This window comes from Anabrus simplex, chromosome 2, assembly GCF_040414725.1.
Source record: "Anabrus simplex isolate iqAnaSimp1 chromosome 2, ASM4041472v1, whole genome shotgun sequence".
NCBI classification, from domain to species: Eukaryota; Metazoa; Arthropoda; class Insecta; order Orthoptera; family Tettigoniidae; genus Anabrus; species Anabrus simplex.
The window spans coordinates 184,724,032-184,738,005 of record NC_090266.1 but is presented as its reverse complement, the minus strand read 5'-3'; the positions used below and the strand labels follow the sequence as shown (position 1 = coordinate 184,738,005).

Below are 13,974 nucleotides of genomic sequence, written 5' to 3'. Positions count from 1 at the left end.
ATGCAGTATTCACCAGACGGACAGCCGGCTGGTGTTCACCTCTTGTGCAATCCCCCTTGTACTGACATGCAAATTATAACGAGCTGCCTTTAGAACGGCCTCTTCCCGTTTCACCTGATGTAACATGCCTGTCGCAGACTGGTGGCTGCTTGGAAATCAAGCCCATTGTCCTTAGAAGTCTTTCAACACGGCGGAATGTCATAGCAGCCTGGTATCGCCTGTTGGGATACCGTTCCTGGTACAGACATAGTGTCTCGCATGTATTTTGTCTTGCTTCCCCATAAATGAGGAGCATGTCAACGCATTCCTCTGTGTAAAACAAGGCGAATGACAGCAGAGATTACATTCAGGCCCTAACCAGTAGAGTATGAGCAGAGCACAAGATGAATAAGAGTGTCGTTCTACTGTTTGAATGTGGTGAATATGGGACTGTGTTTATGTATTTAAACATCATACCGATGCAAAAATATTTGAACGATGCAGGATTCAAACCGCCAATGGCACATTCCGTCGATTGCAAGGCTGACGCCTAAATACATCCGCTATGCTGCACTGCTGGGAACATGCTGGTAATACGACGGGAGTAGAGTACATATGCCATCCCATTCGGTGTTAAAGACATTAATTACGGCACTGTTACCTAGTTTTATGCACTCATTCCCGTCTTCGTTACACCCAGTCACGAGGCAAGACACATTAACATAGTTACATTGTCAAAGGACATCCCTACATGATTTCAAGGAGTCATGTTTTGCGAGCTGACGATGAAACCTGTCGGTAGGGTTCAGAATCGTGAGGAAATGGTGCTCACTGGACATTAGTACCATACAGTACGCATGCAGGGCAATAGCCACCTTATAACCATGTTGCACGTTAGTTGGGTTGCATAAAACTACACAGTCTTCCCTTTCTTTTCTCTTCTTGTAGATATCCCCCAACATTGCCCTTGTAGATGGATGTGACAGTTTTCTTACAACACCAGGATCTCCCTCAGCCAGTATAATGGCATTTATACCTTAAAGAAGTTTGATCCACTTTTTCAAGCATAAATATAACCACCTGTTTCCGTGTGTTTCAACAATAAGTATAGTAACCTATTCAAGTTCAACATTGTGATTTTTTAACATTCATGAGATTTTTTTTAAAAAGCAGTGTAGTTTCAAATTATGTATGTTTTCACAACTCACTCTTTTTAGAGTACCAACAGACAATGGAATGAATGTCACCTTTTATCTGCTTAACTGTTAAGTTTTGGTACAAACTACAGATACAAACTACACAGAATATTTCTTGAGAACTGTTTATGTAAGTTGTGTGCGTGTTTTTTTATGATCATTTAAGGTCCCTAACTTGGGATCTAACTCCATTAGACTGCCATTTTATCTGATCAAGTGTCAAGTATTAGACACAGACTGTAATGAACATTTTGAATGTGCCTAATATTATGTGTTTTTGCAAACATCTATGGTCCTACCTTCTTAGGATTTAACTCCATTCGACTCGTATTAAGATATAATTTACATCATAATTTATAACTTCCACTTCCGTGTTGACTTTTGACGAAAAACAAACAAACAAACAAACAAACAAACAAACAAACAAACAAACAAACAAACAAACAAACAAACAAACACCAACAAACAAATAAATAAATAAATCTTGAAGCTCTAAAGTATGATCTCTGCTAGGTGTTCAAAACTTTCTCTAGTTATTTCACAGAGCTAGTTACTAATAGAGAATTGTGGCAGCATTTTGTAAATTCACAGAGGCTTTCAGACTGAACACTAAAGGGCATAGCAGTCTCTAAGATGTGTATGTATGCAATTTCGCTACATTTTTCAAGAATGTGAAACTTGTATGGTGACTCATTTTGAATAATGATAATTTTATTGATTTTACATCCCACTAACTACTTGTACGGCTTTCAGAGATGCTGAGGTGCCGGTATTTTGTCGTGCAGGAGAGAAAGACAAAGAGGGAAATCACAAAAACATAATTTCAAGTATGGCCATCCTAGCTGGTGTTATACAACTAAGGTGGATATGAGGACCTTGCAGGAGAACTAAAATGAGGGGAAAAAGAAATAGAAGAATAAAAAATTACTATTTGAAACCAAAGATTCACAATACAGTATATCTCTGTAAGTGTGAGATGGAACATTTGAAGAACATGCAAACACTAAAAAATAAACCATACTTTAGGAAACTAAATGTTAATATGAAAGATAGTATACGCTTCAGTCCATATTAACAACATAAAATTAAGTGTGATATACATACATGCTGAGGCTGCTGAAATTGCTGAGGTGGCAAACCAGCGTGGTATCCATACTGCTGAGGAATGTTCGGGTAGGGCGGTATCTAAACAATGAAGACAAGCAACTGATTTTAGTAATACATTTTACTGGTATTTGCTGAATAGAAATATTGCAAAATTTGAGAAAATACAAGGACATAATTTTATCTATTCAGGGGATTGTCGCTCACCCAGTCTCCTGCACTGCGAGCTTGTCTCCCACCAAGCGCTTTGCCATGATGTGCTTCTTGGCACCACAAGTTCCCCTCCTTTGGAGTCCACTGAGAGCATTAACAGCGTAAGGTTCAGTTTAGTCAAGTGTTCATGCGTTTAGTGTTCATGTGTTTAGTGTTCAATGTGGTGTTCCACTGCAATTTTCATTACGTCAGCGCGTGTATATACATAATACCTTCATTAAGTACAGGAAATCTTGTGAGCAAACACTCAGTGACGGGTGAGCACTGGCCGCATTACGGCAAAGTGCTTGGCAGGAGACAGGCTCGCAGTACAGGTAACTGGCAATTCCCTGAATTGATAAAATAATGTCCCTGTAGTTTCAAATGAACATTCTTTAAATATAATTAAATATAATACAAATCATTAATAAAAGTGTTGTAAAAATGTCAAGCTTATATGGTATTATTACCAAGGAATCTAATCTTCAATTAGAATTTATATATCAGCTGCTCGAACATCCAGCATTTAATCTTATCACAAAAAACATTCTGTTTCTTTCACAGAGCCTAACAGTTGACCAACTAATGATATGGAATAGGATGCTGAATCTATGGCTTAACACCAAAACTGACAGGCATTTTTCTCTTAAGTGATATGCATTTTCCTGTTATGTTACAGTCATTTATTGAAACAACAATTAAGACATGAAAAACAAAGGTAATCATTACTAAAAAAATCATCAGCATTGTAATTGACAAAAATAGTTCTTCGATTATGTTTCAGTGACAAAGACTCAAAACAAAAATTGTGTAAAAAGAAACATTTTTCACAACTGATCAGGAAACCTCAAAAAAATACTACTATTGAAATTTCAAAATATACAAAATGTGCAAAATTTTACCTTGATTACATACATACAAATTTCAGGAAATTCTTAACCTGTGACCCTGAAAAGGAAATGTTCCACGCATCCACAGTAAAAAAATCCCTTATCTCATCCGACAGAATTCCAGGGTTCTTTTGTAACGTCAAGGAAGGGTTCAGGCAGATATACTCTTACCCAGTGCCGATGTTCAGGCTTGAATTACGGATCTTCAGAATTTCTCTTGTTTTCACCCTCAGTTTGATCCCTGACCTCATCACTACACGGCAAATCCTCTACCGGAAAACACTTCATCTTCCAACCACTCATGAATGTCACTAGATCTACAAGGATCCATCATTAACAAGAAATACCATAAGACAATATATCTAATATAAATAACCACCAACCTCGAATAGACCTCATCCGCAAAGCGTGGCAACCAAGAACTACATAATGAAAACAATGCCTCACTTGTTTTACAAGCAGTGCTCCTCAGAATAGCCCACTAGTGTTGGCTACTGAATGCATGATTCGAAGCAGTGTATTGATTCATTCAAGTGTCCGAGTGAATCGATTCACAGGAAAGGCGAGCTCACGGCACACGATTCAGCTTACTCCCAGCGGACAGTGCTGAGTGGCGCACTCACTGGACGTTGACGGGGAGCCGAGCTTCCGCTGCAGCGAGACAGTGTATCATGGCACATCGAAAGAATCGTGAACGAGCGCGGCTCAGTGAGACACATGATACACACGGCTCCTTGTCGGCTCACTGGACACGCGGAGAGCCGAGCTTCCGCTGCAGCGAGGCATACAGTGAATCATGGCACATCGAAAGAATCGTGAACGAGCGCGGCTCAGTGAGACACATGATACACACGGCTCCTTATCGGCTCACTGGACACGCGGAGAGCCGAGCTTCCGCTGCAGCGAGACATACAGTGAGCCATGCTAGACTGAAAGAATCGTATGCTATAATGGACTCTCGAGCTCAGCTCATTTGAAAATAATACCCATTTGCATTCACTGTCCTCTTCTTACAGGGAGGTTTAAATAATAGATGGATTTATTTGCAGTGTTAAAAAGGTAGTCACAACATAATTCTGAAGTAGCTAGTAAGTAGGTAGGCTATTAGGTTATACTATTTATTAGTTTAATGAATCTTAGTATTATAACTTAGTTGACATTTGACAGTTAAACTCGACTCTAGCCTGCCCTATGACTATGAGTCATGCTCATGAGTCATGACCACTCAAAAAGTACCTGTTTTATATTGGGAAGAACGGCTCAGTATTCTCTCAGTTCATATGTCACATCGTTGCACAAGACTTCAATCATATGTGGACAGACGCAATAACAGTATGTTGAATCAGAAAACCAGCGGGCTACTGTATATCTCGGGTAGCCTATACAAAATATGACGATTTAAAAAAATTCTCAGCTGATAGAAAAATACTTTTAAAAGAAAGACTGAGCGAGTTGTCGTGCGGTTAATATCGGGTGGCTATGCGCTTGCATTCGGGGGATGGTGGGTTCGAATCCCACCGTCGGCAGCCATTAAGATGGTTTTTCCGTAGTTTCCCCATTTTCACACCAGGAAATGCTGGGACTGTACCTTAATTCAGGCCATGGCTGCTACCTTCCTAACCTTTCCCACCCTGCGTCGCCGGAAACCTTCGACGTATTAGAGTAACTCGCATTTTTTCTAAGAAAGGAGTTCATAGTATGAAGACCAGATGGCAGCTGCGAGCACTGAATGCTGTTGCTGCTGTCTTACCAGCACATACTACACAGATGCAGTAGGAGCGGTGACCAATGAGCCGTGAATCGGATCACTGTATCGATTCAGTAACGTGAACGGAATCAAATGAATCGATTCAGTAAAATGAATCGAATGTCCCATCACTATAGCCCACTATGGAAACCAAACTTGCAATAGGTTCAAAGCTTATAATGTCTGTTTTCGAGAACTGTGTAATTTGATTCACAATAAATAGAGTTTGAACAATTTCTATTGATTCGTGACTGCATTGCGCCACACAGTACAATGCTATCACTATAGAAAGGGTGAATAATGTCACAAATGCAACACTTATCAGTTCTAGGGTTAACATAAAATTATGAAGGTGTGTTATAATACACACATTTATTAAAACATCTTAACTTTATAAAATCTACAGAAATAAACAATTCCCCTTGATACAACATAAGATAAGCTGACAGTATAGAGTTGTAAAATTTTCTGTCATTCAAAACGAATGCAGGATTAATAAAACTAGAAAATACCTGAAAATGAAAACAATAACACATTATACCTAAATAAAATAATTTAATTAAAAACAGAATGAACGTGTTTTGTTCTTGAAAGAACTTCAGATTCTATCAAATCACAGCTTTTTTTTCATCTTCATATTCTAAATTGTTTTGGAAATAATTTAGGAGATGTTTAATGAGCATTAGTGAATGAATAAATTGTGTCATACAATGGAATTTGAATTATTGTTCTTTACTTATAAGTGTCTCAATTTAGTCAAGTAAATAGTGGGAAATATTTCAGGCCTGTGTGATCACCGAGTTTATAATTAGCTTTTTTCATGATTTGTATTTCTATTGCCCAATCAATCAATCAATCAATCAATCAATCAATCAATCAATCAATCAATCAATCAATCAATCAATCAATCAATCAATCAATCAATCAATCCCGATCTGCATTTAGGGCAGTCGCCCAGGTGGCAGATTCCCTACCTGTTGTTTTCCTAGCCTTTTATTAAATGATTGCAAAAAATTGGAAATTTATTGAACATCTCCCTTGGTAAGTTATTCTGATCCCAAACTCCCCTTCCTATTAAAAAATATTTGCCCCAATTTGTCCTCTTGAATTCCAGCTTTATCTTCATATTGTGATCTTTCCTACTTTTAAAGACACCGCTCAAACTTATTCGTCTACTAATGTCATTCCACGCCATCTCCCCACCGACAGCTCAGAACATACCACTTCGTCGAGCAGCTCGTCGTCTTTCTCCCAAATCTTCCCAGCCCAAACTTTGCAAAATTTTTGTAACGCTACTCTTTCGTCAGAAATCACCCAGAACAAATCAAGCTGCTTTTCTTTGGATTTTTTCCAGTTCTTGAATCAAGTAATCCTGGTGGAACCACTCGAACCATACTCTAGTTGGGGTCTTACCAGAGACTTTTATGCCCTCTCCTTTACATCCTGAATACAACCCCTAAATACCCTCATAACCATATGTATAGATCTGTACACTTTATTTACAATCATATTTATGTGATTACCCCAATGAAGATCTTTCCTTATATTAACACCTAGGTACTTACAATAAACCCCAAAAGGAACTTTCACGCCATCAACACAGTAATTAAAACTGAGAGGACTTTTCCCATTTGCGAAACTCACCACCTGACTTTCAACCCAGTTTATCACCATACAATTGCCTACTGTCCATCTCACAACGTGATCAAGGTCATTTTGCAGTTGCTCACAATCTTGTAACTTATTTATTACTCTGTACAGAATAACATCAGCTGTAAAAAGCCTTATATCTGATTCCACTTTTTTTTTACACATATCATTGACTAGCTGATGTACCCGTGCTTCACTACGGGATTTTCAGAAAGACTGTCTTCGTGGTTTTCCTAACTGAAGTCAACTTAGGCCATTACAAAAACTTAAGTAGGAATGTAGTAATTAAAAGTAATGTTATCATACAAGATACTCGATCAAATGAATAACCGCACATTTTATCACTTTAACGAACAGTACTACGGTTTATGAACATTAAAACAAAAATAATAGTTAACACCACCTTTCCAATACTTATCTTTCCTTATATTTAGGAAATAAACATTACAACAGGCGTAGGATGGGACATGTTTCGCTTAACAGTCGTATGCATCATCAGCCGAAAATAAATCTTAGCCTAAAGTTAGGTCAGGGCCCCGAACCTAGTGTCCTTAACATATATGGCACCCTAAGATTCAACATTTATATTTAACAGTTAACAGTACAAACTTCCAGTGCTGGAACTATCAGGCCGCAGACAGCCGTGAACACTCCTCTGCCATTATTCCGTTAAATATGCAAACTGCTCATTCCCATCAGTACCTCAGAGTAGGGATTGAATATCTTGAATGCTATGATGAACCAGTGTGTTACTTACCAGTAGCATCAGAAAATTTATGAACCAGGGGAATGGCATGGTAAAGAAGAAATTTGTCCAACTCCTAATCTACTTCGCACCAATATCCAGCCAGGCTGTTATACTCGGCATGACCAGGCCAGTTGGCCATGCGGTTAGTTGTGAGCTTGCATCCGGGAGGTAGTGGGTTTGAACTCCACTGTCGATAGCCCTGAAGATGGTTTTCCGTGGTCTCCCATTTTCACACCAGGCAAATGCCGGGGCTGTACCGTAATTAAGGCCAGGGCCGCTTCCTTCCCACTCCTAGCCCTTTCCTATCCCATCGTCGCCATAAGACCTATCTGTGTCATCGCGACATAAAGCAAATTTTATAAAAAATCGTATACAGCAGTAATCCCATCTATCGGAGATGAGTTGCAAAAGGGACACAAAGCACTTTCCAAAAAACAATGCTCAGTTTAATGTGATTGTTGATCAATATTATGTGCTTTCTGTATTGTAGGCCTTCACATTCAGTTTTCTTTAGACTCTGTGATATCAGGGCGTCTTACAGAATTAAATTTCAGACCTATATTCATTAAGATAGGGTCACTAATAACAAATATTTGAGAATTACATTTTAGGCCTTCCCCTAAACTACCATTTCTCTCAGCGTGAATAAGATTATTTATGGCCTAGATTTTAGTGACTTATTACCGGACTTAACATACCAATTTTTATTAAATTCTCTTCGGCCGTTTTCTCATGATGCGTGTACATACATACATACATACATACATACATACATACATACATACATACATACATACATACATACAGACAAAAATGACGGAAAATTAAAAAGTGCATATCCTTGTTACTATGGACGCGACCGATAGAGAAATACCATCCTTTTTAAATTCTGAGCAATGTACAGAAAAAACTATTATTTTACATATACAGATTACATTTCAGGCCTTCCCCTAAACTACCATTTCACTAAGTGTGAATTATATTATTGATAGCCTAGATTATAGCGACTTATTCCCCGACTTTGCATACCAATTTTCGTGAAGATAAGACCACTAATATAATAAATATTTGAGAATTACATCGTAGACCTTCCCCTAAACTACCATATTTCTCAGCGTGAATACAATTATGTACAGCCTATATTGTAGCGACTTATTTCCGATCTTTGTCTACCAACTTCCATTAAGATACGACCACTAATAATATAAATATTTGAAAATTAAATTTTATGCATTCCCCTAAACTGCCATTTCACTCAGCATGAATACAATTATGTATGGCCTAGATTATATTGACTTATTACCCCAACTTTGCATACCGATTTTCATTAAGATACGACCACTAATAACATAGATATTTGAGAATTGAATTTCTGGCCTTCCCCTAAACTACCATTTCACTCAGCATGAATAAAATAATTTATAGCCTAGATTGTAGTGGTTCATCACCCGACTTTACAGTCCGATTTTCATTAAATTATTTTCAGCCGTTTTCTCGTGATGCGTGTACAGACAGACAGACAGACAGACAGACAGACAGACAGACAGACAGACAGAAATTACAGAAAAGTAAAAAATGCATTTCCTTGTTACTGTGGACATGACCGATACAGAAACACCATTCTTTTCAAATTCTGAGCAATGTGCAGACAAAACTCTTATTTTATATAGATATATATAAGAAAACAAAGTTCCAATCTGCCTCGAGGAATTCCCCTCTTAATTATTACTGGGACAGATAAAGCTTTGCCTTCTCTAATTTTTTGCTAGGGGCTTTACGTCGCACCGACACAGATAGGTCTTATGGCGACGATGGGACAGGAAAGGCCTAGGAGTTGGAAGGAAGCGGCCGTGGCCTTAATTAAGGTACAGCCCCAGCATTTGCCTGTGTGAAAATGGGAAACCACAGAAAACCATTTTCAGGGCTGCCGATAGTGGGATTCGAACCTACTATCTCCCGGATGCAAGCTCACAGCCCCACCTCTCTAACTGAGTTCTATTTTCTGGAAATATAGCCAACCATTCACTCTTTTTTTCTAGTACAAATGCATTAATTTTTTACAGTAGTCTCCCATGGTCTACCCTATCAAATGCTTTAGATAGGTCAATCGCTATACAGTCCATTTGACCACCTGAATCCAGGATATCTGCTATATCCTGCTGGAATCCTAGAAGTTGAGCTTCAGTGGAATAACCTTTCCTAAACCCAAACTGCCTTCTATCAAACCAGTTATTAATTTCACAGACATGTCTAATATAATCAGAAAGAATGCTTTCCCAAAGCTTACATGCAATGCATGTGAAACTACACAAGCCTGTAGTTTTCAGCTTTATCTCTATCACCCTTTCCTTTAAAAACGGGGGCTACTCTAGCAACTCTCCATTCATTTGGCATAGCTCTTTCATGCAAACAACAATCAAATAAGTACTTCAGATATGGTGCTATATTCAAATCCATTGTCTTTAGTATACCCCCCAAAACCTTATCAATTCAGCTGCTTTTCTAGTTTTCAAATCTTGTATCTTACTGTGAATGTCACTGTTATCATAGGTAAATTTTAATACTTCTTTAGTATTAGTCACCTCCTCTACCTGGACATTATCCTTATAACCAACAATCTTTACATACTGCTGACTGAAAACTTCTGCCTTTTGAAGATCCTTGCATACACATTCCCCTTGTTCATTAATGATTCCTGGAATGTCCTTTTTGGAACCTGTTTCTGCCTTAAAGTACCTATACATACTCTTCCATTTTTCACTAAAATTTGTATAACCGCCAATTATGCTTGCCATCATGTTATCCTTGGCTGACTTCTTTGCTAGATTCAATTTCCTAGTAAATTCCTTCAATTTCTCCTTACTTCCACAGCCATTTCTAACTATTTCCTTCCAACCTGCACCTCCTTCATACTCTCTTTAATTCTCCGTTATAATATAGTGGCTCTGTACCATTCCTTACCACCTTTTCACCGAGCTCGACAGCTGCAGTCGCTTAAGTGCGGCCAGTATCCAGTATTCGGGAGATAGTAGGTTCGCATCCCTATGTCGGCAGCCCTGAAGATGGTTTTCCGTGGTTTCCCATTTTCACACCAGGCAAATGCTGGGGCTGTACCTTAATTAAGGCCACAGCCGCTTCCTTCCCACTCCCAGCCCTTCCTTGTCCCATCGTCGCCATAAGACCTATCTGTGTCGGTGCGACGTAAAGCAACTAACAAAAAACAAAAAAAAAATCTATTTTCACATTCCCCAGCAATTGCTTTCAACCCAACCCAGACTCTGTTTACATTTTTATTTACCGTTTTCCACCGAACATAATTACTTTTTAAAAACTCCCTCATGCCTATCAAAGAGTAGGAAGGGTCCACCTATTCAATACCAATAGATTGTATATTGTCTTATAAAACTGGGACTAGTTTCGAACCCATATATATTGGGTCATCTTCAGCCATGCTCCAGTTGGAAGACATAAACATAAATATAACCAATAATAATATAAACACTCTGGTATGACACAATTTACTGTCTTAATTTAAAACATTGGTGAAGTCCGAACAACATATCCAAACTTGAAACTAAATGTCATATCAAAACTGCTATGGTTGATGTCAAACTATTTCGTTATTCCTACAGCAGCCAATGTTCTTGGTTGATCTGGGAGTTGGCATCCTTATCTGTGTAGACGAGCATCTTGATAATTTGTCTTTGTTCATTAGTAACTAATGAACCAACTAACGAACTAGCAACTAATGAACAAACATAAATTATCAATCAAGCTGCTCGTCTACAGAGATAAAGATACGTTTCATATTTTTGTCCGCGAAGCATATTCTGGCGCAAAATAGAGTTTGAATCTGAAAAGAAAGGAAAAAGGGGAATGAAGTTACATTGAAACCAGAAGAAGAAGAAAATGAAGAAGAAAATGAAAAAGAAAAAATTAGAAACGGAAGCTTACCCCCTGGGACTGGTATGAGATGTCCGCTAGCATTGGCTGCCTGAAGCAGACTGGTGGGTAGCTCTATTACTGCTTCTAATGTTGTACGCATGTATACAGAGGCTTGGAGTGAGTCATGTGAGAAGGAGGGGCGGCTGATTCCTTGGGCGGGTCTGACGTATGTGGAGGGGATGTAGAGTGAAGGGGTGGTGAAACAGTAGCTGTTGTTATAGGAGGAATGTTGTTAGCGGTTTTTAATCTTATCTTGTTGATGATTTTATTAATTTATTAATAGTCTTGTGCAGAGAGCATTAAAGATTCTGCTTTTAACTGAAAATCACAAGAAAGAACTAAATTACAAGGATTTGGTCAGGATTTAATGGCTACAATCCCTTGATAATTAATAAAATCATCAACAAGATAAAATTAAAAACAGCAAATAAATTGATTCCGGACAAGCCTAAGAAGACAAAATATGCCTCCTTTACCTATACGAACTCAGGCTCATTTCAAGTTACTAACACTCTAAAGAAATATGACATCAATATCGCTTATAGAACCCGATGCACGAACCGTAACATATTTTTCAACTCTAATACATTTAACACCAAATACGATGAATTCTCGAACTCTGGTATCTATAGACTCAAATATATCCATTGCAGGTTTTCTTATATTGGGCAAACTGGACGTAGCTTTTTGACCAGATACCTTGAACATTACAATGCTTCAAAACATAAAAAATATTCCGCCATATATGGAAGAGACTTGCCACAGTTTCACGACAATAGAAAAAGACCTTCAAATAATATGAAATGTAATGAGTGTCCTGTAATTATTTGTGAGACAACTGGTCTTTAGCAATACAGATTTGAGATGGCTAAGCAATTTCAGAGGGAATCTGGTGAAAGACGTGCGTGTCTGTTCAACCCATGCCATGTCAGCAGAATATAGTGCCTATCAAACGAGGTCAATTAACCAGTTAATTTGGTATGAAATAATTTTAAATGTTCATGAACAATGTCACTAGCAATTTAGCAAGTACTTGGTTACAGTAAAAACTGCTTTGAATACATTTCCATAAGGTCGCAAAATGTATGCAACACTTCTTGGCGGCAAGGAAAAATGCCTGAGAGAGGCGACGGAGATTATAAATAAAGGGACGCGCCATCTTGAAATCACCCTGCATTGAATCATTTGAGCTCAAGAGAGAAGGTTATGCTGTTGGGTAAATTGATCGGTGAGTAACAGGCTAAGTCCAGCAGAAACTTAGATTTTGGTTGGTGTGGCTGGAGTATTGTCTCCAAGTGGAGATAGTTTTTGTTCATTAGAGTGTTAATCACATGTAAAGATAGTCATATCTATGCCGCAGTAGTATTAGTGAAGTTTAAATAATACTGTGTTGTAAAAAGTATCCGTGTGCAGTCAAAATTACAAGCAGTCGTGATTGGTCCGCGAAAATATCAAGTGAAGGGTATTTTTTTTGTGCCTTTATTCCAGGAAAGCAATAATGAATAAAATAAAATGTGAAGCCAGAAGTGTTGAAATGGCAAAATAAATACCGGAAGGATACTGGTGAGCTAACATGATGGTAGCTGACGTACTGTTAAGATAGGTGAATTGTCATCATCACTGCCTGTGTATCTGTTTTATGATGTCACACTTATATTTTGTAATGGGTATTTATGACGCAGTTTGGCCACCCATTTATTTTGTGAAATGTCAGAAAATATGACAAAAGATCATTTGTTTTTCATGCTTGGATAAAATTTATAAATTATTACGAGTGCCGTGTAATGTGTTGTAAATAGTCGATTTGAGGGATTATGAAACGATATAGCGTCTAATTGCCTGCTGCCATTTCTTGATGGATACAGTACTTTTGCATCCATCTCTTGGCACAGGCCAGAGTAAAGTGTAGCTTCCATCGAAGTCCCAGTCTCATCCATGGCTGTGACAGTATGGAAGCTGCTGGGGTATGGATGGTGCTGAGTAATGGCATTCAGAGCACGACTAGTGCATCTGAGTGTTATGAAAGGTGCTGCTCATAGGGTCAGTTGTGCTGCAATAGCACTTTCTGACCCAGTGAGGAAAGCAATGGCAAACTACCTCACTCCTCGTCTTGCCTAGTACATCTCATTTTGGTGCTGCCATTGATTTTTGCGGTTTCCTTATAACCGCGTAACCTTTGGTGGTGCTATTTGAGGATCCAACCAGCCTCTGGGCTGATGACCTAACAGACAGACATAGCGTCTAAAGTAGACTGTCATTTCCGTGAGCTTATTTCCTGTCTTTTGTTGTGTCAAGATTTTTTTTATCTGACGTGAAAATTTTTCTGTTGAATTATGACCGAGTTGTGCAAGAAATCCTTGGTTACCCATTTTCAATCGGGTGTAGACGTGCTGTCGTCTTGAGCCATGTAGATTGGTGGATATCTGTTACGAAGGGATTGCTACTTCTATGTCTGTCTAAACTGTGTATAACTGACAATAAATAAATGTAAAGTTTGTCAGTCATTTTTGTGAAATCCAGTTC

The 13,974-nt window shown here is 38.4% G+C and overlaps 1 protein-coding gene across 3 annotated transcripts in view; it reads right to left on the bottom strand.

The window, feature by feature from the left end:
• Positions 1-13,974, bottom strand: part of NUCB1 (Nucleobindin 1) — a 234,851-nt gene that overhangs the window by 47,116 nt on the left and 173,761 nt on the right. For all 3 annotated transcript variants that reach the window (XM_068226126.1, XM_067140470.2, XM_067140471.2), the window contains exon 9: positions 2,280-2,360. In XM_068226126.1, the coding sequence (XP_068082227.1) occupies positions 2,280-2,360 (81 nt within the window). The remainder of the gene's footprint in view (positions 1-2,279; positions 2,361-13,974) is intronic.